This window comes from Zeus faber, assembly GCF_960531495.2.
Source record: "Zeus faber genome assembly, chromosome: 17".
NCBI lineage: Eukaryota > Metazoa > Chordata > Actinopteri > Zeiformes > Zeidae > Zeus > Zeus faber.
This window is the reverse complement of record NC_137204.1, coordinates 24,739,578-24,764,321: the sequence shown is the minus strand read 5'-3', so window position 1 is coordinate 24,764,321 and position 24,744 is coordinate 24,739,578. Positions and strand designations below refer to the sequence as shown.

The 24,744-nt window shown below is 50.8% G+C and overlaps 1 protein-coding gene across 1 annotated transcript; it reads right to left on the bottom strand.

The window, feature by feature from the left end:
- Positions 1–219: 219 nt before the first annotated feature.
- Positions 220–21,720, bottom strand: tprn (taperin; the record flags this gene model as incomplete). Its single annotated transcript, XM_080017705.1, has 4 exons — positions 220–298; positions 556–680; positions 3,317–3,521; positions 19,495–21,720. 4 exons carry the CDS (start codon positions 21,718–21,720, stop codon positions 236–238), a joined length of 2,619 nt encoding a protein of 872 aa, XP_079873831.1. The 3' UTR covers positions 220–235.
- Between the last annotated feature and the right edge of the window lie 3,024 nt (positions 21,721–24,744).

Sequence of the window (24,744 nt, the reverse complement as noted above, 5' to 3'; positions counted from 1 at the left end):
AAACAAACAAACAAAAAATATATATATTAAAAAAAAAAGTTGCTTTTCTGTCTTGGTCCGGAGGTGTGTGTGTGTGTGTGTGTGTGTGTGTGTGTGTGCGTGCGCTTAGGGATTTTTAAAAACATTTTCTCAGATCCAAATCTGCCCCGCCGGGGGTTCGGGGTTCGGGTTCGGGTTTCTGCGGGGCAGCCGTGACATTCCGGGTCCGGGCGCCGGGTCGGTGGTCGGGTCCGGATCAGAAGTAGAGAGCCGGCTCGCTGCTGAAGTCCGACAGGGAGGAGCTGTCTGCAGGAGTCAGCTGCAGGGGAGAGGGAGGAACCTTTCACACCAGGGTGTCTTTATAGAAATAATATCAATAAATCGGTGTTATGAATGAATCGGTGTTTTTTTTGTAAATTCGGACCATTCTTTGATCCATAAACAATCGCTACCAAACAAAAACAAAAGAGCGGCGGTACGTCATCCAGAGTACATCAGGCATCGGAGAGGGCGACCGCACACTTTTCGAACACCTCCGAGGACAGACCTCGACGGATCAGTGACGCGGGATCTCACCATGACTTCCTCCAGAACCTGCGTCGGCTGGGAGTCGGCGTCGCCCTGGTAAGCCGCGTCGTCGAGTTTGTGCTCTTGCCAGGCGTTGAAGTCCACGGAATGTTTGGGAATGTAGTTGGATAGATCTGAAGATTGGAGAGTCATGACATCGTCACCGCTCCCACAACCCAGCGCAACAACACGGATGACGTCAGAGAGGGGCCATGTGGTGTCATCATATATTCCTTAAAGGCAGCAATTTAAACTTCCTGTTCATCAGTGTTTTATTAACTGCGGACACACTGGCATCGCTCGGTGTGTTGTTAGTGTGTCGTTGTTTTGTTACGTGCAATTCCTATTTTGACCAGTAGGTGTCTCCCAAGATTGAAAATGTATATCATGCAAGTCATTTCAGATGAAGGATGAGCACTATCTGCACTACTACAACTACTACTACTACTACTACTACTACTACTAGTTCAAGTTCAAGAGATTATTTGACACATCCATACTACTCTGCACTACTACACTGCACTACTTCTACTGCTACTCTGCACTACTTCTACTGCTACTCTGCACTACTACTACTACTCTGCACTACTACTACTCTGCACTACTTCTACTGCTACTCTGCACTACTACTCTGCACTACTACTACTACTACTCTGCACTACTACTACTACTCTGCACTACTTCTACTGCTACTCTGCACTACTTCTACTGCTAGTCTGCACTACTACTCTGCACTACTACTACTATTCTGCACTACTACTTTTTGCACTACTACTATTCTGCACTACCACTACTCTGCACTACTACTACTATTCTGTACTACTACTTTTTGCACTACTACTATTCTGCACTACCACTACTCTGCACTATTACTGCTCTGTGCACTACTATTTCTCTGCACTACTACTACTACTACTACCTGCCCTACTACTCTGCACTACTACTGCTCTGTGCACTACCACTCTGCACTACTACTACTACTACTACTACCACCACCACTCTGCACTACTACAACTCTGCACTACTTGTTGGGTTCTGCCCTTGAGGCTTTGTGTGGTGCTTCAGGCGGCTGCTCCGTCTGCCCTTGTGGCAATCTGCTCCAATCTGCTGGCAACCCTTGAAAGCTTCACAATGTGAATTTGTTGATACAGGTGGATATTTTTAGCTTTGTTGTTTTATTTCTAGCGTTTCTTTAGGCTTAAATTAAATATTAAGCATTAGGTTTATTGTTCGTCACCATTTGTTTTAGTCGTAAGGTTCATCTTCCTGGTTCACCGTTGACCACACTTCACTTTGACCATATTTATCTAGGTCCGTGTAGGTCTGGTTCATTGTATATTTTCTATATATTGACATTTTCTTTTTTATATTTTCTATCCCATCGCTTTATTTTTATTGCCGGTTTTCTTCATGTGAGCTGCTGTGATAGTGCGATTTCCCTCCGGGGGATGAATAAAGCATCTCTCCATCCGTACCACGCCGGACTGGGTGTAGAACCTTCCAGACGGTTCACATCCAGCCGCAGCCTCGCAGGAAGCCTCCACCTCGCGCCGCTTCAATCCGTGCACCGTCATTCCATTTAAAAGAGCCGGTCGCCGCGTGCATTATGAATGTGCACACGCCTCCGCTGGCGCCTGCAACGAAAGACTCGCCCCTATCCTGGGGCTCGTTCCCGCTGTAAACCCGGCGCGGCGGAAAAAAAAACGGATGAAAGACGCAGAGCGAACGCCGTTGAAAAAAGAAAAAGAAAAAAAAGAGGAACGTTCGGCGGAGGAACCGCTGAATGAAGCTCCCGCCGCCCCTTTCCTGCCTTTTGATTTTAATACGTTCAACACGGACGTACAACTCTTCAGTGAGGCCCAAAGGGCAGCGAAGACATTCGAAGAGGCTCGGATCTCGGATGACATCATTTATAAACCTTGCGATCCGACGCCGTTTAAAGAACTAAAAAGGTCACATTCCACGTGCTAGGGCATCAGGCGAGCGGGGCAGCGACGAGGGCAAACAGCCCATAATAACGCTCACTTCCTCGTCCAATTAAGATCTGATAAAACGTCCTTTTCCGCGGTTGAGACCCCTTCCACAGCGTGTTGCAACGGTGCACGAGGATTCAGAAGTCCTTGAATGTTCAAACAAACTACTTTTGGCTGGAAATCAAAACAAATTTAAATGAATAAATAATAACACAAGGAAGTTGCCCTGGCTCTAACTTTCCCTTTTGGTCCCATACAGATAGAAATAGTCTAAAAATAATCAGCAATTAAAAAGAAAAAAAATCCTCAACAACATTTTGAAAATGTTTATAATCTGATGTTCACAAATTAGAGTATGAGTAAATAAGTATTAATTTGGGATGTCAAGGCCCAAATATACATAAAACAAATAAAAAATTACTATAATAATACACTATATAATATAAGTATAATTGATCTTAATTTATTCTGTGCATACATTCACATTTGGCATATTCTGTATATTTTCATCTACATTTGTTTCTTATTGGAAAATTTGTATGTGGTTTTATTATTTGGCTATTTTTTGATATTAGGCAATTTCATTGTTATATTTTCTAATCAGACTCTTAAGGTATTTTTATTTTTTTGTTTTGTTTTTTAATTTGTATTTTCAAATCTAATCTGTCCCGACACTAACGCACCAATCCTCATCACAACAAATTCCTTGAATATGAAAACACACTTCGCCAAACGATCCCAGAGGCCGTCTGTTGCGAAGACGTGGGCGTGGGTCCATTGGACCGGCCGCTGCTCACCAGTGCTGTTGGCGGTGGAGGTGGTGAAGCTGGGCCGGGGGATGTGGATGCGCCCCACCATGCTGGGCTGGTCATCCGACACCGTCTCCTCGGGCCTCGCCCCCTCCTCCTCCCCCTCCTCCTCCCCCTCGCTGTCCCACACGCTGCTCTCAGAGGGATACTCATAGGTGCTGTGGAGGCTGGACTCGTTGAACGAGATCTTCAGCTGAGAGAGAGAGGGGGGAGAGGGAGAGAGAGAGGGGGGGGGAGAGAGAGAGAGAGAGAGAGAGAGAGAAGGGAGAGAGAGAGAGGGGAGGGGGGGAGGGGAGAGAGAGAGAGAGAGGGGAGAGAGAGAGAAGGGAGAGAGAGACAGGGGAGGGGGGGAGAGAGGGAGGGGGGGGAGGGGAGAGAGAGAAGGGAGAGGGGGGGAGAGAGAAGGGAGAGGGGGGGAGAGAGAGAGAGAGGGGAAGAGAGAGAGCGGGGAGAGAGAGAGGAGAGAGAGGGAAGAGAGAGAGGGGAGGGGGGAGAGGGGAGAGAAAGGGGAGGGAGAGAAGAGAGGGAGAGAGAGAGAGAAGAGGGAAAGAGAGGAGAGAAGAGAGAGAGGGGAGGGGGGAGGGGAGAGAGAGGGGAGAGAGGGGGGAGGGGAGAGAGGGGAGAGAGGGGGAGAGAGAGGGAGAGAGAGGGGGGAGAGAGAGAAAAGAGGGAAAGGGAGGACAAGGAAAACAAAAGTGATTATATTACACGACGCCATGTACAACATCATGGGTTTGGATGTGACACGCTGCCTTTGTTGTCCTGAAAAAGAAAACCATTTTGTACTTTAAAGTGGGAATCCATGCGATCGTCGTCGTCGGACGGATTGTGCTCCAAATCCCAGAACACCATCCGAAACGGCAACTTATTTTTTCATTTTTCAAAATCCAGGTTTGCCCTGGCCCTCCGACCGCAGCCTGCTACGCTGCTTCATGTAATTCAGCGCCGCCGCTTTTCACTTATTGAAATGGACAACAATGGACACGGCGTGTAGAGGGAGCACGTGCATAACACCAATACATGGAATGGCTGTCTTAAAAAGTGCCTGCAAAGAAAAAACAAAAAAAAATAAAAATAAAAAATAAAGTAAAATATGTGATGATTTATTTAATTTTTGTCCCCAAAAATAATCCTAGGGATAACCACGTTAAATAATAAAATAAGTAGAAGAAGTTGAACAGAAATACTTTCAGAAATGAGAAACGGATATCCAACGGCTGAAGGTGCGTTGGCAGGAGGATGGACTCTGCTGGCATGAGTTTGTTATTGCTCTTGAATTAACCCAAAACGATGAGACGTAACCATGACGAGGCCATCGCCGACGGTGAATATCACCGCGTTCCACTCGCGTACGGCAGATATTTGTGGTTTTCGACGACTCGACATTTTGCCGCATTTGGTCCTTGTTACGTCCGCCAGCACCGGGGAAGCCGTCGGCGAAACGCTGGTGAATGTAGTTCCACTCGCGTACGCCTTCACAGTCCGTTTCCCCCTCGCAGTTCGGCCGACACCAAACGGCGTCGTTTCGAAATTCTCCCTCGAGTCGAGGCGCGGGGGAAACCACACACGCCGCCGCCAAACAGACGCGCGGGATCCAGACGCCGGGCGCCAAAAAACGGCCTGGGCTCGTTTGGGTTTTAATAGAGGAAATGACCTTCAGTCATATGTACAGCGGCGTACTCCTCAAACGTTCCTCAAACATTTATTAAGCACTCAACAAATGTACGAGCCGCGTGAAATGTAATAATGATAAATGGGATAATAACACGAAAAAAAAAAATATATATATATCCAATCAGCTGTTTTGCCGACACAGGCAGTTTCCCCAGAACGCCCCCGGGTGTTCCCTTCCAACGCCGCAGCGCCACGATCTGCGGCGGATAACTCTCCGCGATGACCGCATGGAGTTATCAGCGCCCGCAACTCACCGCGTCGCACTGACCTTTGAGCCCGACGACACGCTGCCAAATTCCGGCCGGCAACCGAGCCTTGCCCCGCCCCTCCACTCGGAGATTAAACAGGACAAGCTCAGCTCGTCTTTATTGTCACAAACGCACCGCAACACGTGCGGCGACGGGCGACACACGCGGGGGCCGTGAAATATCTTTCCCGCTCACAGTACAGCGCCCGGGGACCAAGTCGCCGTGTCCGTCGCTGGTCACACGATGTTTGTTGTGCATGTTTTTAGTGGTGGTTCTAATGATGTTACATGGGGGAAAACCCCATGTGAGCACGGGGGGGAGAACATGCAAACTCCACACAGAAGGGCCCTTCATCGGACGATACCCTCCGGAGCGCGGTGCCAGCAGCACCCCGGGCGGCAATCGAACCCAGGACCCTTCTTGCCGTGAGGCAGCGGTGGAAGCACTGTGCCACTTCACAGCAGCAGCTCCGGCGGTGGGCCGGGCCCCTGAGCAAGGCACCTAACCCCCGAGAGGTCGGGGCGGCCCGGACGTCCCCATGGCGACCGCCATCGCCGTGCGGCCGTGAGGGGGCGGGCGTGACCCGGCGCGGCCAAGGAAGCGCCGTCTCGCCGCCGCCCCTCCACCGCCACGTTCCTTCTTTATACCTTGACGCGTCACACGCTCACGCGGCCGACTGAAAATCAAAACGCCTACTTAAACGACGCGGCCGTTGGCTGGATGAGGCTCAGAGTCTGTTCGATCGAGTCGTCTTGGTTTGCTTGTCCTTCGCTGGCGACATGTGGCAGCGTAGCGAAGTGCCAGCTTGAGAAAATGCTTTGAAATTATTATAGTCTATCTGCAGAGCTCCACTAAACACGACCCCCCCCGCAAAATCACTCCACACCACCCGTCACCAACTCCCCACACGGTCACTTTTATATATTAGTATTAAAACAGACATCTAACAATAGAAATGCTGCCGCACTCGCTGCTACATGATTCCGATGCTGCTGCTTTGCACAAATCTCATTAAAAAAACAACAACTATTCTCTTGTATTTCACTGAAATAACTACTTGTTTGAACTGTTGGACTTGTTATTAGTTTCTATGTATTGCTGCAACGGGAATCCATAGTGTCTCTTATCTTAAAAACCCAAAGTGCATTCTGGAAGCAGCAGCGTGCGTGCGCGTGCGTGCGTGCGTGTGTGTTTCCATGCAGGTATCCTGGCTAAGACGGGGTCAGCTGGTGGCCCCGGGTTGAGGATCCCAAGGGGCCGACCTCCGTCCCCACCGTGCAGACTCCACTCCAAATCCGTCCCTAATCCCCGTCACGGGGGCCGCCGCCCCGCCCCCCACCGTGGACCTGCGGTCCGTACACCGCTCCCGGGTTCAAACCCCCCAGGAATTCCATCCTCCGCGCAGCCGCTAAGCTGGATTTACACGACGTAGGCCCTTCGAGGCAGGAGAGGGTGGCTTTAAACGCCGCTGCTCCACCTCTTTCATTCATAATAACACCACCACCCATCACAGAGCTGTGATACGAGACCAGGAATCTTCTGGGAATTTGGTTATGGTGACATCGTCATGTCGGTAATCCTCCATTTTTAAGCCCCGCAAGACTCTCCGTTCTGTTCGTCTGAACGCCGGCGAAAAATGATTTTTCCCAACAACTTCCTGTCTCGGAGGAAGTTACCCGACGCCGAACGGGAGCTTGCCAGTAAATGGGACGAGCCGCCGGGACCGCTTCCCCTTTCTCTACCTCCTCACGTAGCAGGGGGGTGGGGTCCGGTGCATCCCCAAATGAACATTATGTGTGTGTATGTTCACACACACACACACACACACACACACACACACACACACACACACACACACACACACACACACACACACACACACACACACACACACACACACACACACACACACACACACACACACACCTACTCAAAAACTATTATTATTAAAATATATCAGGTTGTAATGTGACATTCCTGGTCTTGATTGATCTTATTTTTGGAACTCTGTGACAGTTTCACGATGAATCCGATTTTTGTTTACACAGAGCGGTGAACAAATCAAATGCAACAACCCCAAAAAACCCACAGGGTCTCCAAATATCACTGATCTCATCAATTATTTATGAGTGAAAATTCCATGCCTGTGTCACGAATATTACATCATCACCCGCTTGTCATTATTTGAGCAGATGGCCATCGTATGTCGCATCTAAAATTTAATGGAAATTCTAAGCCAATTTAAGGAATGCTGCGACGGACAGGATGCAAATTGGCGCGTTTCATCGGTTGAGTTCTTTTTATATACTGCATCTTGTATGTTTATTACGTGTAATTAGACAATTACAGGCGCGTACCAAGACAGGGAAATTAAATTCACAAAAGAAGGCAATTAGAGACAATTAAATCGCTATCATTTGACTATTGACTGTGGAACTATTATCTAATATAGGTACTGCATTGCAGGCATTTATCTGTACTGTCTGTCTCCAACCTAGGATAAAAAACTGATGGGAGAGAGAGAGAAAGAGCGAGAGAGACCGACCACTGACCCACATTTTCAGTAAACCAAAAATGTAAAGCTGTAGTTTAAGATTTATGCTCAAACTATGCATCTAGAAACCCACTGGACTTAATCCTCCTCCTCCTCCTCCTCCGCCTCCGCCTCCGCCGGCTCCTCCTCCTCCTCCTCCTCCCTGTGGTTGTGGTTAAAAAAAAAAAGCCCTGTATTCTTGGAAGGAGGCGCCTGCCATGGCGTCCTGCGGCTGTAGGACAGGCCAACAGAGAGCTGATTCAGGCCCCCGGGTTCTTCTCATTCAGCGCGGTGCTCTGACAGCGCGCGGCCGCCACAATGGAGGGCTATGGCAGACCTGACCCCCACCAGCCCCCCAAAAAGTACAAAAAAAACAAACAAACAAAAAAAAACAAAAAAAAAACATCTTCAACAAGGACTAGAGGAGGACATCACCTGATCCACCACCTCCGCAGTGGGTCCACATGGCTCACCGGCACCAAGTCAACCCTTCAAAAGGACGTTTATCTGGGTGTTCCCTCACTCCGCTCATGAGGTTTTCCAGCGCAAATGTATTTCCCCAAAATCGAAAGACAAGGAGTACTGACCCAAAAGGATGCACAACGACCCAGAGAGAGAGAGAGAGAGAGACAGGCAGAGAGAGCGCTTAATGGCGATGGGCTAATGGGCGAGACGGGAATTGTGCCAGGAATCCTTTTCCAGGCAGCCCAGCGTGGTGGCGTCCTCGTTTGGCGCGCGCGCACGCGCACACGCACACACACACACACACACACACACACACACACACACACACACACACACACACACGGCAGGCCGGGTTGGACTCAGACGTTGGCACGCTGCGGTGGAACAGCAACAATAGCACATGGCATTTCCAGCTCTGTGGGTGGAGCCGCGTGTACCTACGTAGTCGGGTGCCACCGGGTTCATGTCGAACCAATCCAGTTGTGATGGGCACTAGTGGGCATGGACAGTGTGTGTGTGTGTGTGTGTGTGTGTGTGTGTGTGTGCATGTGTGCGTGCCAAAGAGGTTGCGCTGCGCTTGCGAGGAGAACCTCTCGTCACCCTCGTGGGTAAAACCAGCCCGGTCTCAAGAGAACGTCAGACGAAAAATCAGACTTCTGGAGTACTTCTACTCCACCTTCAATCTACTCTACACCTATGTCCCTCCACCCTACTTCTACTCCACCTCAAATCTACTCTCCTCCTATGTCCCTCTACTCTACTCCACCTCCAATCTACTCTACTCCTGTGTCCCTCTACTCTACTTCTACTCCACCTCCAATCTACTCTCATCCTGTCCCTCCACTCTACTTCTACTCCACCTCCAATCTACTCCCCTCCTATTTCCCTCTACTCTACTTCTACTCCACCTCCAATCTACTCTCCACCTATGTCCCTCTACTCTACTTCTACTCCACCTCCAATCTACTCTCCTACTATGTCCCTCTACTCTACTTCTACTTCTACTCCACCTCCAATCTACTCTACTCCTGTGTCCCTCTACTCTACTTCTACTCCACCTCCAATCTACTCTACTCCTATGTCCCTCCACTCTACTTCTACTCCACCTCCAATCTACTCCCCTCCTATTTCCCTCTACTCTACTTCTACTCCACCTCCAATCTAAACCCCTCCTATGTCCCTCTACTCTACTTCTACTCCACCTCCAATCTACTCCCCTCCTATGTCCCTCTACTCTACTTCTACTTCTACTCCACCTCCAATCTACTCTACTCCTGTGTCCCTCTACTCTACTTCTACTCCACCTCCAATCTACTCTACTCCTATGTCCCTCTACTCTTCTTCTACTCCACCTCCAATCTATTCTACCTTTACATCCCTCTGCTCTATAGCTGTTGTTCCCCTAGAAGAGAGGGACACTCTACTTCTACTCAACCTTCAGTCTGCTCCCTCACACCTCTACCCTACCTCTAACATGCAGTACCTCCACCCCCACTCTACTCTACTTCTACATCCATCTGCTCTACTTCCAATCTACCTTTACTCTACATCCCTCGACCTCATCTCTATTTCACGTCCCTCCACCTTCCTCTACTCCACCTCCAACCTGCCCCACCTCTCTATTCCACCTCTACTTCACCTCTATTCTAGGCCCTGCTACCTCCACCCCCCTCTACTCTCCTTCTACTACACCTCCGTCTACTGCAGAGAAGCAAAGATTCGTCAGAATCCTGATGAAACCACAGATGATTCCATCGTTAAAGTGCGTCATCCATTTTAAAATGTCCGTTATTTGACGTTTGGCTCCATCCCTTGGTCCCACAGGCATCGCTACCTGACAACGTTGAACAAATACATAACCAAAAAAAAAAAAAAACGGAAGAAGAAGAATGATCGGCTTTGACACAATGCGTTTCACCAGCGCTGGGAGAGGCCAGCGGGCGCCGGGCGGAGCCTGAGCAGGTGCCCGATTACAGATAATCTCCGGTCAGGCAGTTAATATTAGCGCGGCACAGTACGGCACCTGCCAAGGAGTTTAAATGCAGCTACATAAGCACCTCGGTCCAGGGGATCACCGGGCATATCTGCTCCACATTTACTCACACCGGGGATTTCACGTAACCGACCACAATGGGTGGAGTGTGCGGGGGTGGTGGTGGGGGAGGTCGTCGTTTACAAAACGAACAAAGAAAAACAACGTTGGTGTTTCTGTTTTGGGGAACTGAGTCGTTCTTCGAAAGAAAACGCAATTGGGGAGTATTTGTGAAACGCGGGACAGAACAGCATATTACCAAAGAGAACGGAATACAATGGAGAGCAGGGTAGAGAGTAAAATCCAAAATTCCCACGTGAACCGTCCGGGCTCATGACCGGGCCTCAGCCAAAATCCAGCGCCGCAGCCGCCTGGAGCCGCGAGAGGCTCCTCGGTCACCGGGATCAGCTGTGCCTCACAGCCCGTGGCCACGTCCATTGTTTGAGCCGGGATGAGTGGAAGCGCTCAAGCTGTCCACGGCAACTGCTCCTTTTGGCAGGTGGTGGTGATGTTGGTGCGGCAGCGGCGGCGGGGGAACCCCCGCGCTTTACACGCGTGGGCGGCGAGCGGCACTGGTGCATTGTGGGTGAGACAGGCGACTTGAGAAATGTGTGTTTGCACTGCGTGTCTCCAGACTGCGTGAGTCACTGGTCTAACAGTGTGCGCGGCAGGGCTGTTTGCAGTAGAGGGTTTGGTGTGTGTGTGTGCAATCGTCATGTGTGGGATAACCTGAGTTTTATGAAACTTTTAAGAGGAGGAGTTTTCTCTGCAGTGCCTGTGATAGAACACGTGCACGATGGAGTAATGGACTATGACACCGTCGACCACGTGCTGGAGAAGAGTCTTCGGTAAAAGCTGAGCAATAACTTGCGTAGTAAAAGAGCGGTGCACGACTTTAACGGGACGACTCGGTTTGCGCACCACAGAGAGCATCGTAGCGCCAAGCCAGGTGTTTCGGGGGACCCGAAACGCTGGGGGGGGAAACCGGTGAAAAGGGCGGTTCCCATCGGCTTGGCGCCGGGGCCAGGAACCTTCCCTTGTCACGTCTCACGTCGCGCGACCTTCCGGCAATGCGAGACGCGGCAGAGTCACGTGACCTCCCACGAACCGCTGGCACAGCGCGGGCAGGACTTGTGTTTGGGGAAATGAAATCGACGGTGCAAACGGCGGGACTCCGCCCCCAACGCCGTAACAGACCGCCAACGACCACGTCACGGACTTGAACATCGAGCTGTGGACGCTGCCTACTGTTTGTATTCTGAAGCAACCAAACAAAGTCAGGGTTCACCAATCAACCAACCAACCAACCCGACACGAGGGGTCATCTCGGTTCACTCGCATCGCAACCGCCTTGTGGGACGCACCGCACTGGCCAGCGTATCCGTTATCCGCGAATTGCAGGTTTTTTTTTGATCAGGAAAATCTGTTGAAGTCAGACACATTTGCATCTCTCCCGTCATAACGTCCGGCGAAAATAATTCCCCCCGAGCACAGTTTGAATCAGTGCTGAGCGATTAAACAATTATAAAAAATGATCGCCGTATTTTCTTTGTCCCTCCACGTCAATATAAAATGGACTCGATCATTTCGATGAAGAGCGCGGCGGATCTGTTCGTCCCCGCGCTGCGCCCGTTGCGACGGGAAGCCAATCGGTCACGACGATCCGAAGCGCACCTTTCACCTGTAGCCAATCATGTTTGTCGACGTAGAAATAAGCCCTGCCCCCCTCCCTCGTGGACACAGTGAACACGGAGCGGAGACAGAGCCGCGGCGTCCACAGCTCTGAGGAGAAGCGGAAGCAGCATGTTTTTCGGGGATATTTAAGTTCCGACCCAAAGCAGACGGTGAATATTCATTGTGTTGTAAAATAGGTCGACGAGACGTGGAACACCGCAAACTTGATTTATTTAGACCTAGTCGTCATATTTATTTTGTTTTTCAATTTTTTTGAAAATGTTATCAGAGTGAAATGTTAATTAAAGCAGCGGCACTTGTTACTTAATGATCACAAACGGAAATCATTTTGATTCTAGTAGTAATATGTATAATATTTAAAACCGCGTTAACTGACGGGACTTATTTTATCATAAATATTCAATAACAATACATCATAAATCCACACGCCTTCATTAATGCATTCGATATATAGGCTGCTATCAGTTGTTTTGAGACTCAATAAAGTCACGTTTGTCAGGAACCTTGAAATCTCTCGGGCCACGTGGACCGGCGCGAGGAGCTGCCGGACGAGCGCTTCAAGTTTTTTTTGTTTTTTTTTTGCGAAATCGAAAAGAATTTGCGGAACCTCATCAGGACGCAAAAAATCCGAGTCTTCCCGCCGACATTGACAGTCCCAAAATAGCCGCATTTCAGACGGAAGCCCCGACAGAGCGACGGTAAAGCGCGCGCTCCTCTCCTCGTTCCCGCCGTCCCAACGACGGGGATAGAATGGCCGCTGCTTGCGTTTCCCTGGTGACAGGCGCCATGGTTATGTGAGCGAGAGAGAGAGAGAGAGAGAGAGAGAGAGAGAGAGAGAGAGAGAGAGAGAAACGGGAGAGTGATGGTGGAGTGACGGAGAGGGAGAGAGAGGGAGACGGACGGAGGGAGGGAGGGAGGGAGGGCAGAAACGGTGGCAATACAGAGAAAAGAAAAAAAACAACAACCCTTTTTCACTCCAGATCAATGGTTCTTATGCGATTACCCTCAGTCAAAGCTTTCCCTCCTCAACAGGTTCATGGTACAGCTGCACATAATGCACTTAATACACTGCGAGTCTGTATTTGAATATCATTTGCGTTGCTTTCCAACAGTCTGTCATAACACCCAGCGATGTTCCTCAAAAATAAAAAACACACAAACCAGCGGCGGGTCGAGGGAAATGCGCCCGGTACCAGCGCCGTCGCTAGCCGCCGTTCCGCCCATCTGTTCTTTTAACAAACCTTTGAACCCATCAGTCGTAACAACCCCCCCACCCGCCTCCGCCCCCACCCCCATCACCACCACCCAACCCTACGTGCACTCCTGCAGCCTCCTACCTCTTCATCTCCTTGTCTTTTTTTTTTTTTTTTTCTTCCGTGCACTAAAGAGACATTCAGACACTGAATTAAACATGGACCAGGACGCTGGGGCTTTGCTTGTTGAATTTTAATTACACCGACTTTGCAGCGTTTTGTGTTTGCGACTCGGGGGCCACGTGGGACGGTGGGGGGGGGGGGGGGGGGGGGGGGGGTCCTCCGCAGCCACGGAACATCTTTTGTTACGCCAAAAACTTGTAAGCAACGATCTGCTGACACCGATACCTGTTACGATATTGGCATAAACGAGGGCGGCGATTGTTCATCCGTCTCAAATGGGGTCCGGGGGGACGATGCGTACTAAACTGGGTCGCATAATCCATCTCATAAGAATTTGTCTTCGGGACCCCAATCTGAGAGGGTTTTTATTTGTTTTTATATGATTCGGTCCAAACTTCCACACCTGATCGAAACAATCGTTACTGTACATTTTCTAGTTCTTGGTTATAATGGTGACGTTAAACGAATAAACCCTCCGCCCCGGACCTCTTGCAGGACCCCTGGGGCTCCCCGGATCCCATGTTGAGAACCATTGAATTAGGGTATGGGTATTAAAACAGCACATCCGCAAAATAGAAACTTAGTTCAAGTAACGGATCTCGTCGGATCTCGAAGCTTTGGACCGAGTGCATTAGAGGGACAGCTCGGGTCGGACAGCGTGGAAGAGTGAGAGAGGCCAGATTGAGGCGGTGTGGACACGTGTGGAGGAGAGATGGGAGTTGAGGATGGAGCTGCCAGGCAAGAGGAGAAAGAGGAAGGCCAAAGAGAAGGTTCACGGGGGGTTCATGGCGGCTGCACCCTCTCCTCCGTGGGCATCCGCCGGTCCCTCCGGCCGCCGTGGCGTTGGGTCCCTCAGAACGCCGACGGGACGCATTGACGTCCGTCATCTCTGATGGGCACAGGAGGCTTAGACCAAACACGACCGCCGTGAGCAGTCGGGGGAACAAAGACGCGGTGCACTCGTTCATCACATGACCAGACTGAACGTCTACAACACGTGCAGTCACTTTGGAAGAGAGGAGAATTATAGCTTACTCATTTTGATTTAATACGAGTAAAGACGGCGTTGCCGACGCCGAGGTAAAAAAAAATATGTTGGGCTTTGATGTTCAAATTTTTTTATTTCTTTTTTAAAATAAACTTGCCGTCAAACCCATCAACGCCTTCTGTAACATTTACATTTACATTTAGTCATTTAGCAGACGCTTTTATCCAAAGCGACTTGTAACACAGACGCACACGTGTTAGTTTCGAACGCACGCATATGCAAGTGCTCGGCTTTAAGTGGCCGCAGCTAGAGACGTTCACATGCACGGAATGACTATAAAAGGTATAAATAGACCAATGGGGGTTGGTCAACTGATTGAGGTAAGAGCTCGACGTGGAACAACAGGAAGTGAGCTAAGAGACTTCCTCCGAGCGGTCGATTCGACGGGTGGTTTTCTGACGCCCCGTAACCATATGCAGTCATATAAGCAGCCTTACCCGAGACAGGCACTCCTTTTCAGAACTTGTGTACAAATGCAGGCTCCAAATAAGGTTAAATAAATGGACTCAAATAGACACCCGTTCTCAGAATCGCTGTACAGATGACACCCGGTGCGTGCGAGTAGGTGTAGGAGACTGGAAATCCGACGAGAAAGTGAAACAGAAAACACCCACGCCGCCGCGAAGGAAGCCGAGATGAGGAGGTGCCTACATGCAGTAAGGAATGAGAAAGGCATGCGAGTCGAGGTGTCGACCGTGACCAACACAACGCCGGCGCACCGAACCTAAAGTGGCCACTACGGACGGATTTATCACAGTTCAGTGATTGTGTATTGTAATTGAGGGCTTCTTGTATGTGAGGTTAGTCTCTCTCTCTCTCTCTCAAAAGTCAACTGAGTGGAGGAGACAGGCCACGTTCTAATGAAAAAAAATGAGAGAGGGAGAGAATGAAGGGTGGGGTAGGTTTCAGGAAATGTAAGGGAGGAGAGGAGGGAGAAGGGCTGCGCTCGGCGGTAAATAATTAAAGACAATGGACTTTCACACCTGTAGCCGGGGCGAGCACAATGCAGACGTAGAGAGCGCGCCCTTTCTTCGGCCTTCCTGTGCCGGGGGGAAATTACATTCAAATTTGTTTTTTTAAATAAGCCGTGCGCATGTCATGACATTTGCTTGCGAATGTGCGTCGGCGGCCCCGCAAATGTCACCGGCAGGTGAGGCATCCGTCCTCACGCGCGCCGAGAGCGCGGCTGCGGTGAACCCCGACGACCCCTAACCGCTTTTTATTTGATGGTAGATCGAAATAAAAAATAAAACAGATTTAATCACGCCAAATAACTTCCCGAACGTCACTGCCGTTGTTCTGCAATTCCTAGGGACGGTATGACCCCGCACCCGAGGGCCGAGCCGCGGGGCGGTGGTGCCTGCGCCCGCCAACGCCAGCCTCAAAAGGCTCCGCGTCCACCCATGCGGAAAGGCATTCAGCCAATCGACGGCACTACCATAACACCCCGCAGGACGCACCCCGCTGCCTTCCTCCGTCTTTTAAGATTCCTCGTAAAACCGCGTCCCGCCGGTAACGGCGTGAGCGTCGACGGTGATCGCCGTGACGGGGTTCGTAAAACACGTCACCCAACCTTTGGTTTCGGCTCAACCTGGTCTTGAGGTGGAGAAGAGATCTCGTGGTAGGGGATCTCACACACACACACACACACACACACACACACACACACACACACACACACACACACACACACACACACACACACACACACACACACACACACACTTTCTAATTGAAGATGTCCTGGGCAGCAGTGCAGTACTAATGACAGGTTGCCTGTACGTTAACAACATCAAATGCCTCGTTCATCAGACAAATTGTTGGGTGTTGTAGCGTATAAATGACCACAACGCAGATCGCTACGCGCGATTGCCAAAAATAAACCAGAACAAGGCTGTAGTGCCCGTGAATATGAACATGAATAATCATGCCTTATTTATTTACTTGGATTGCAAATACTATTTTAAGTACTTTAATAACACTGAACTGAATCCAACTAAACTATGGTATGGTACTGAAATATGCACTTTCCTAACACAAACATACCTCTGAAGATGCACAATGAGAAATTGTGTTTTTATTGAATTATGACTCATAAATATATATAGAAATACATTTTATATTTGTTAATACTGTGTATCTGTGTAATATTGTGTATCCGTGTATTTGTCTCTACAAAAAAGAGGCATACGAGTCGCAAGATATATTTTTTCTAAATGCCTTACTAAATGCTTAAACGTATACCAGTTGTACAACGTTGTACTCCATAAAGCATTCAGGGGACAAGGTTGAACAATTACATAACACAATATTTGAGTGTGAAAGATACCACTCCACCTCAAATAAACCTTATTACTTTATTTCCTGATTATCTTTAACAATTACAGAATAGCCTAAGTAGTAACTAAGGCTATTAGTGAGTTAAGTGTGGAGAGGAGGTGGATATGAGAGGTGGAGGAGGAGGTATCCTCTCTCACTCTGAGTTGTTCCAGCCTCCCTATAATAATAATAATAATAATAATAATAATAATACTGGGTATGATGGGAACAGTTCAAAAGCACTCCACCCCTTCCAATGCCTCGTCACCGAAAGCATAATCGCTGTTGATCGAATGGCGACGTAGCCCATCACGGTCGTGCCCGACGCAAGCCCGGCCGCTCCGAATCACCTGACCTTCAAGCGCAACCGCGGCAGAAATGGAATCCGAGTTGAGCCGAGCCTGCATCTTCCAGGGGAAGCCATTCTGGATTTTATGCAAATCCGAGAACAACGCGGCGCGAGAAGCCGCACTTGACCTATATAGCACCTCCGCCGTTCCTCCTCAAAGGGGAGGAGGAGGAGATCAGAGAGGGAAGCGACGAGCAGGGAGAGACTTATTAACCGCCACAATGCCGGAGTACAGAGGGCGGGGGCCCCCAGGGGAGCCGGAGCCCGTGGCCCGCGGAGCGATAAGAGAGAGAGAGAGAGAACATGGACTGGATACGGTCCAGCGTTCCACACAAACTCCTACTCCCGTGCCAGGGCCGACCGACCCGGACCGATCAGCCGGCTCAAGATCAGAGCCCTGAGCTTCCAGGGGACGAGGTATTTCTGGAAAGGTAATATGTAAATAAAACAGATCTGGAGTGGGAGGCAGGGCGGAGGAGCCGTGCTGCTGGGCGCTCACGCCGGCGCTGAACTTCTGCTCTCCTTTTGCCCGGAACGTTCCTTTCTCAGCCTGGCTCCTCATAAGAATAAAAAGAAATAAAAAAAAATATATATAAAATATAAATAGTTTGGGGTGGAAAAAAAAAAAAGAGCGCTCGAAAACCTCCCCGACCAAAAAGCTGAGCGCAGGGCCATTCTGGGCTGCTGCTCTCGCACAGAAGCGGCGCTGAACAAATTCCACTCAAATTATACAGGCAGAGCCGGCTCTTGATGCTTTTGTAATTGCATGCGTTGCCCTGCCCAGGAAATCTTGGCCCCCGTGTCATGCCCAAACGATGACCAGGGGGAGAGGCGCACACGCACGACAAAAGGAGACGCTATTTGTCGGGCTCAAACATAACGCGTATAAAACACAGCGCATGTTTTTAAAGGGCCGGGCCCGGTTCGCATAGCTGTACTCACTGATGATGCGGACACACGCGCGCACACGCACACACACACACACACACACACACACACACACACACACACACACACACACACACACACACACACACACACACACACACACACACACACACACACACACACACACACGGGTGTGGCCGGGGCCATTGCTGTGTAGTTAGCAGGGCGTGTAACTCAAACTAGTCATGAGCCCAAGGACAGTAAATTCTAACAGTTTAGTTGAGGCACGCAGACAAGTAGCTGGCGTTCATCCCGAGGCTGTGAACCCTGCTGTTTATACCCAAGCCACTGGTGAGTATATAAAAGCGTCTGGGGAATCTCACATTTAAAAAAATAAAAAATAAATCGGGCACGCTTCCTAGAACATGACAAAAGTTCAGTGGTTTGTAAGAGGCAGCGGTGTTGAGCGAAGGATTATGACGGGGCCCGGCCAGAGGGACCTTCACAGCGCAGCAAGATCCGAGCAGGGACACCCAGACACTGGCCTAGATTGAAGCTCTGCCAAAAGACCGCACATAATCACCATCAGAAGAGGTGTGGCTCCGTGGAGTTTAATGGGCACGGTAAAGTACAACCACCACCCAGCACGAGGGGTAGGATAAGGGGATGTGTGCCACCTACCACGGTCCAGCTATAAGCACCCATATTCTTCTATGAATATGCACTGGCTGTTTCTCAATAGATGACTTGAAACGTGAAAAAAAAAAAAAAAAAAAAAGATTTAATTTCGACGGGCCATTCTGAATTGCATCTGGTAATGAGCATAGTGTATTACTTTCAAACTTTCTTTATGAAATCCTGGACTCAAATAAAAATACAAACAAAAACAAGAACACATCATTCCCAAGAACCAATTTATCTGCCTATGCCCTGAGAGAAGGAAGAATCTGCAAAGCCCAAATAAATGAAAGGCCCGTCCGTTGTTTACAACACCACACGCTTACGAGCACCGCAGCTTTGCCCCACAAACGCAGGGTGAATCAAACCCTAAAAGAGGTTTTGTCGTCCGCCAGGGAAGTGTCTGGGTTGGCTCGGGGCGGGCCAGTTTCCCTGAGCTAAATCCTGGAAATTCAATACACACTTGATGAGATTGTCTGGTCAATACGCTTGCAGGAACGGCTAACCCAATAAAGGGGTCTGAGACAAATCCCCATTCTTTTGTGGGACGGGTATCCACACCACAGGCCTGTGTGGCTGTGTAAACACACAATCTAATCCACTTAGGCATTGCAGTGTAAGAGCAGGTCAGGTGCGTCCAGCTTAAGTAGCAGGAGGCCCACCCCAAATGAGGGCCATTAAATATAAAATAGTAAAGCAATAAAACCCAAAATGATTATTTCATGGGCAGAGCTCTATTTGCTTTTACGTGTGATTACTGGCAATCCATCTACGTTGAGAGTGCTGAGTCAGCCGAATTCCCCTGAAGTATGACAAACAAACAAACATGACAGGAAATGATTAGTTGAGCAATTGCCTCACCTTTTTGCCCGTCGAGCCAATCTTGCTGAGACAGGACTTCCCGAGGGAAAGGTAACCGCCGATGACCTCAATCTCCTCCACGGCAGGGTAGCGTTTCTTCAGCAGGGAGCCCAGCTGAGCGTACGGGGCTTGGGCAGGAGTGGAGGCAGGCTGGGGGCCACCAGCGGCCTCCTGCTGGGGCTCCTGGGCATCCGGGACCGGGGACTCAACTTTGCGCCTGGGCACCACAGTGAAGGTGTTCCCCTTCCTCCTCTGCACCACGGGGCTGGGAGACGGGGCGAGGGCTTGGTGGTGGGGCTCCACCTCTATGTCATCGATGTTGGTCACCGGCAGCTGCTCCGTGGGAGTCTCCTCGGGAGCTGGAGATGGGGCTTCGGGGGAGGAGGGAACAGGGGACGGGACAGGGGAGACGGAGGGGACGGGGGACGGGACAGGGGAGACGGAGGGGACGGGGGATGGAGCCGATGGGGTGGACTGGTCTGGACTTGGAGCCGGCGGAGGCGTAGAGGTAGAAGGCGATGCATGGGTGGTGGCGGAGACGGGGGATGCTGGTGGGTCAGGTTTGGGTGACATCGCTGCCCCCTCCGCCTCCTCCGCCTCCTCCGCCTCCTCCGGCTGATGTTCCTCTTCTTTTAACTTTGAGGGCGCCACGACAGGCGTAGGGGCGTGGGGGCTTGGCACTCCGGTGGGAGAGGGCACCTCTGTCTGTCTCTGCGACGGGGAGGGGACCGCAGCGCCCGGTGTGGCCAAAGCAGAGGAATGGCGTTTGGGTATGACCGTGAAAGAGTTCCGGGACTGCAGACGCAGGTTGGCGAGCGCCTTGGCCTGGGTGTCCTCATCAGGGATCAGAGAGAGGTCCGGCTTCGGGGAGGGCCGTATCTCAAACTCTGAGGAGGACTGCGACGCCTTGAAGGAGAATGCCCCCGCGGGGGACTCGGCACGGGCACGGCGGGCTTCTGGGGAGCATGGCACCTTGGGGTTGGGGGTCACATCGCCGCCTTCAGAGTCCCACTCTCCGGAGGGCCTGGGCTGCGCCCCGTCCGTCTCGTCCGTGTGGTTGAGAGCTGCACCGTGACCCTCGCCGCCCTCAAAGCGCTGGCGGAAGGAAGACACCGACTGAGGGGGCCCAGCGGAGCTGCAGGGGCCCTCCGGCTCGGGGACAGCGGGCCGCGACTTTGGTTTGGAAGACTGGGCGGGCTGGAAGACTGACGAAGACTGGGTTTTGCCCAGGTGGCGAACCGGGGAGCCCGGCTGTGGGTGCAACACCGAGGGCTTTGGCACCGGGTCTGGCTGCGGCTTGGGTCGCAGCCTCGGCCGGCCGCTGGCACCGGACTCCAGGTCCAGCAGGTTCTCGGTGCTGCGGGACTTCTTCTGCAGTTTCCCATAGTTACTGTCAAACTTCTGCAGCATTCGACTCACCCTGCCTTGACCCTCGCCCGTCTCGTACGACGAGCCGCCGTGGTCGGGGCGGCCCAGGATGCTCAGGTTCTCCTCGCTCTTGCTCAGCGTGGTGTCATAAACCACCACCTCCCTGGCCCGGATCTCGGTGATGGCGCTGCCCCTCCGGTCCAGGAGGTCGTTGAGGGAGCTATAACTGCTGACCCCATTGTGCTGCAACCTGCTGGACCCGGCGTTCAACCCGCTGGCTTCCGGGAAGTAGTCCGGGTCCGACTCTATGATGATGATGTTCTCCGCGCGGATGGTCCGGATCCCCGGGACGCTGCCGTACAACTCCAGTATGTGCTGGACGGGACGCGCGGCGTTCTCCCGGTCCTGCCGCCGCTTCCGCTCCTTCTCCAGCTTGATGAACGGGTTCTCCTGCAGCGGGCCCAAACTTTCGTGCAGAACCAGGCTCTCCGGCCCCTCGCCGCCTCTCTCCGCCGCGTCGTGGGGAGGGGGCTCGGTCGCCCAGGCGGGGTCTTTGTTCGCTCTCAGCGGCGACAGATCCGGGGAGACGACGGAGCCCGCCCGCCTGCCCGCGAAGTGCTGACTGGCGGTGGCGACGGAGTAGTTCCGACTGGACCCGTCGGAACTGCCGCCTCCCCCGCCGCCCGTCGCCTCGCCGTTAACCCGCTGTGGGCTCGAGCCGGGGCCGGGCTCCGCGGCGGCGGCACCTGCTCCCGACTTCGCCTTCCTCCGCTCCAGGATCTCTCGCTTCCAGGCCGGCATCCTCGGGCTCTCCTGCCCGGCCTCTTGGCGGAGGACACGGACCTCTCCGCCGGACATGGCGGTGAGGGTGGACGTTCTCCGGGGGACGGGGGAGGGGGGGGGGGAAGCTCTTCCCTCGCTATCAGCTTTGACCCTACCTGGTTACCGTACACACACACGCATCGCCCCTCTCTCTCCCTCTGACTCTCCCTCTGACTCCCCCTCTCGCTCCCTCTCTCCTTCTTTTTTTGTTTATCCTGTCCGCTCTCCGCCGTCTCTTCCTCGCTGTGTGCTCGGCGCCGCGGCCCCGCCCTCAGCTCCGGCACCTGTGGACCTCCGACGTCACGGTCCTTCTGTCTTCAAGGAGCCGCCTCCTCGTTCGGTCGCACGGGGGTTAAGGACACGCCCACCCCGGCGGGCCCCGCCCCCTTTTATTGTTAACCAGGCGGAGGGGAGCTGTCAATCAAAGGTCTGTCTCCCTCTCACCCGGCCCTCCCTCTCTCTCTCTCTCTCTCCCTCCCTCCCCCTCTCTTTCTCTGTCTTTGTCTCTCTCTCTCCCACTCTCTCTCTCACTCTCTCGCCCTCCCTCCCTCTCTCCCTCCCTCTCCCCCATGCAACCCCAATCTCCCTCCCTCCCTCCCTCTCTCTCTCTCTCTCTCTCTTTCTCCACACTCTCTCTCCCTCCCCCTCTCTCTCGCTCTCTCTCCCTCCCTCCCTCTCTCTCCCTTTGTCTCTCTCTCTCTCTCTCTCTGTGTCCCTCCCTCTTCACCCCCTCTCCCTCCCTCCCCCCTTTCTCTCTCCCCCCCTCACTCTCCCTCCCTCTCTCTCTGTCCCCCCCCTCTCTCTCCCTCCCTCTCTCTCCTTCGCGCACCCGTCCCCCACCCCTCTCTGAATATTTAACCCTTTCAGCGAAATGACACAATTATCATTTTCAAGATTCGAGGTTTGTATTTTTATTTTTGCCCTTCGGAAGGACAAACACCCAAGGCTGGAGGAAGGGGGATACAATAATCTAAATACGAAAAAAAAAAAAAAAAACCAAAAAAAAAACAGACAGTATGCTTGCAAGAAAAGCTAAAACAAATTAAGCAAAAGAATATTAAGATAATATCCATAATCAAAAAAATATATGTACGAATGCACAGTATACAAAATATTATGTGCAACAATTATTCAGGGGATAATATAATAATAATATAAATATTAATATTATTATTATTATTAATAACAATAATATTATTATTAACAATATTAGTATAATTATTACCCTCTGAATAAACACTGAACATACTCATATATATAAAATATGATAATGTTTGGTTGGAAGCGCTTTTTGCTACAGTTTCCGATTTTTTTGAGTAAAACTATGAACGTTTTGAATGTGCTGTAATTGATATATGTGATTTTTTTTGGGGGCATAGTTTATTTCCTTTTTTATTTGATTTTTTTATATAATCACTAAACCATAGCTCACCGGACACAGTTTTCAAGACAAGCCCAATGCCGTGTTCTGATCCCTTTCGGATGATGTTTACACAAAGTAGTTCCCAGGTATCTGTGTATTAACTGCAGTACTGTGCACTATACCGTGCCGCCCAATGGTGCTATACCGTTAATCCGTTTAGAAGTAATTACAGTACATCTGCATTAAGACGCTTATTCTGGGATACTTCAGCAGATGAGGGGTTTTGCAATATATTCAACATACTAAAGGATATTCTCACACCGTTAAAAAATAAAATACAATAAATAAACAACCACAACCACACACACACACAATTATATATATATATATATATATATATATATATATATATATATATATATATATATATATATATATAAATCCCCCCCCCCTCATTATTATCTGCAAAGATTGTATGTGAACAATTCTACATAATGAAGGCTTGTCCTGGGAAGTCTATCCCTCAAATTATTCATCACTCATCATTTGCACACCGCAGCAGCTTTATAACCAGATTACACCAGATTAGTTGAACCTCCATCATTTCAAAATATTATTTTGCACAATATTTGTTTACACTTGGACCCTGTTCCGTCCTCAACGTAACTCGTATAACGCGTGTACCGCCCCCACGTGGTAACATTTATATTTGCCACTTTTCTTTATTTAAGTAATCCAACCCGCAAAATAATACAACGCGCCGGGATCGGGACACCGCCGGACCGGAACGTTTTCCAGTATCTCCCGCCGTCTGAGTGATATTATTATCCCGTTAATCTCCCGCATTCTTTAACATTTCTCAAAAATAACAATAAAAAAAAACGTCGACGCGGAGACGCCCGGTCACCACCGCCGGGCCGGTGCGGCGTGTTTACCACGTCCCCCTCCGGTACAGCAGGTGGCGGTATGGAGTAGAAACACCTAGGGGCGAGGAGTCGTTCAATCAAACGGCACCCGCCGATAAACTGAAGAAGAAGAAGAAGAAAACAATAATAACAACAACAACAACAGCGACAAGAGGAGGAGCATTTAAAGATGGAGGGGGACGGCGTACCGGCCAAAAAGGCTAAAAGTTTGTGCAAGTATCTTCCCAAGTGGGAGGAGGCTTACCCCTACCTCACCCGGAGCGACGTCGGCCAAAGTCACGCTTTCTGCGAACTGTGCCGCACGGATTTCAGCGTGACCCACGGGGGGAAAAACGACGTGAGCCAGCACGACAAGTCCGCCAAGCACCGGCGCGCCCAGGCCGCGCAGAAACACGCCGCGGCCCCGTTCAGGATCAGAACCGTTTCCGAGGCGGACCAGGTGACCAAAGCCGAGTTGAAGATGTCGATGCTCTGCGCCAAGAATAACGTGGCCTTCGGCTTCTGCGACGACTTCAACCGCAGCGTCGCGGACATGTTCCCCGACTCGGCCATCGCTCGGAAGTACTCAGCGGGGAAGAGGAAAGCCACGCAGCTCATCAAAGGTAAAGTGATGGTGATGGTTAAGTTTAGGTATAATGTTAGAGATGGTTAAGTTTAGGTATAATGTTATAGATGGTTAAGTTTAGGTATAATGTTAGAGGTGGTTAGGTTGTCGTCCATATCTCCTGGGACATTTTTCAGACTATTGGGGTTAGGAACAATGGCCATGGC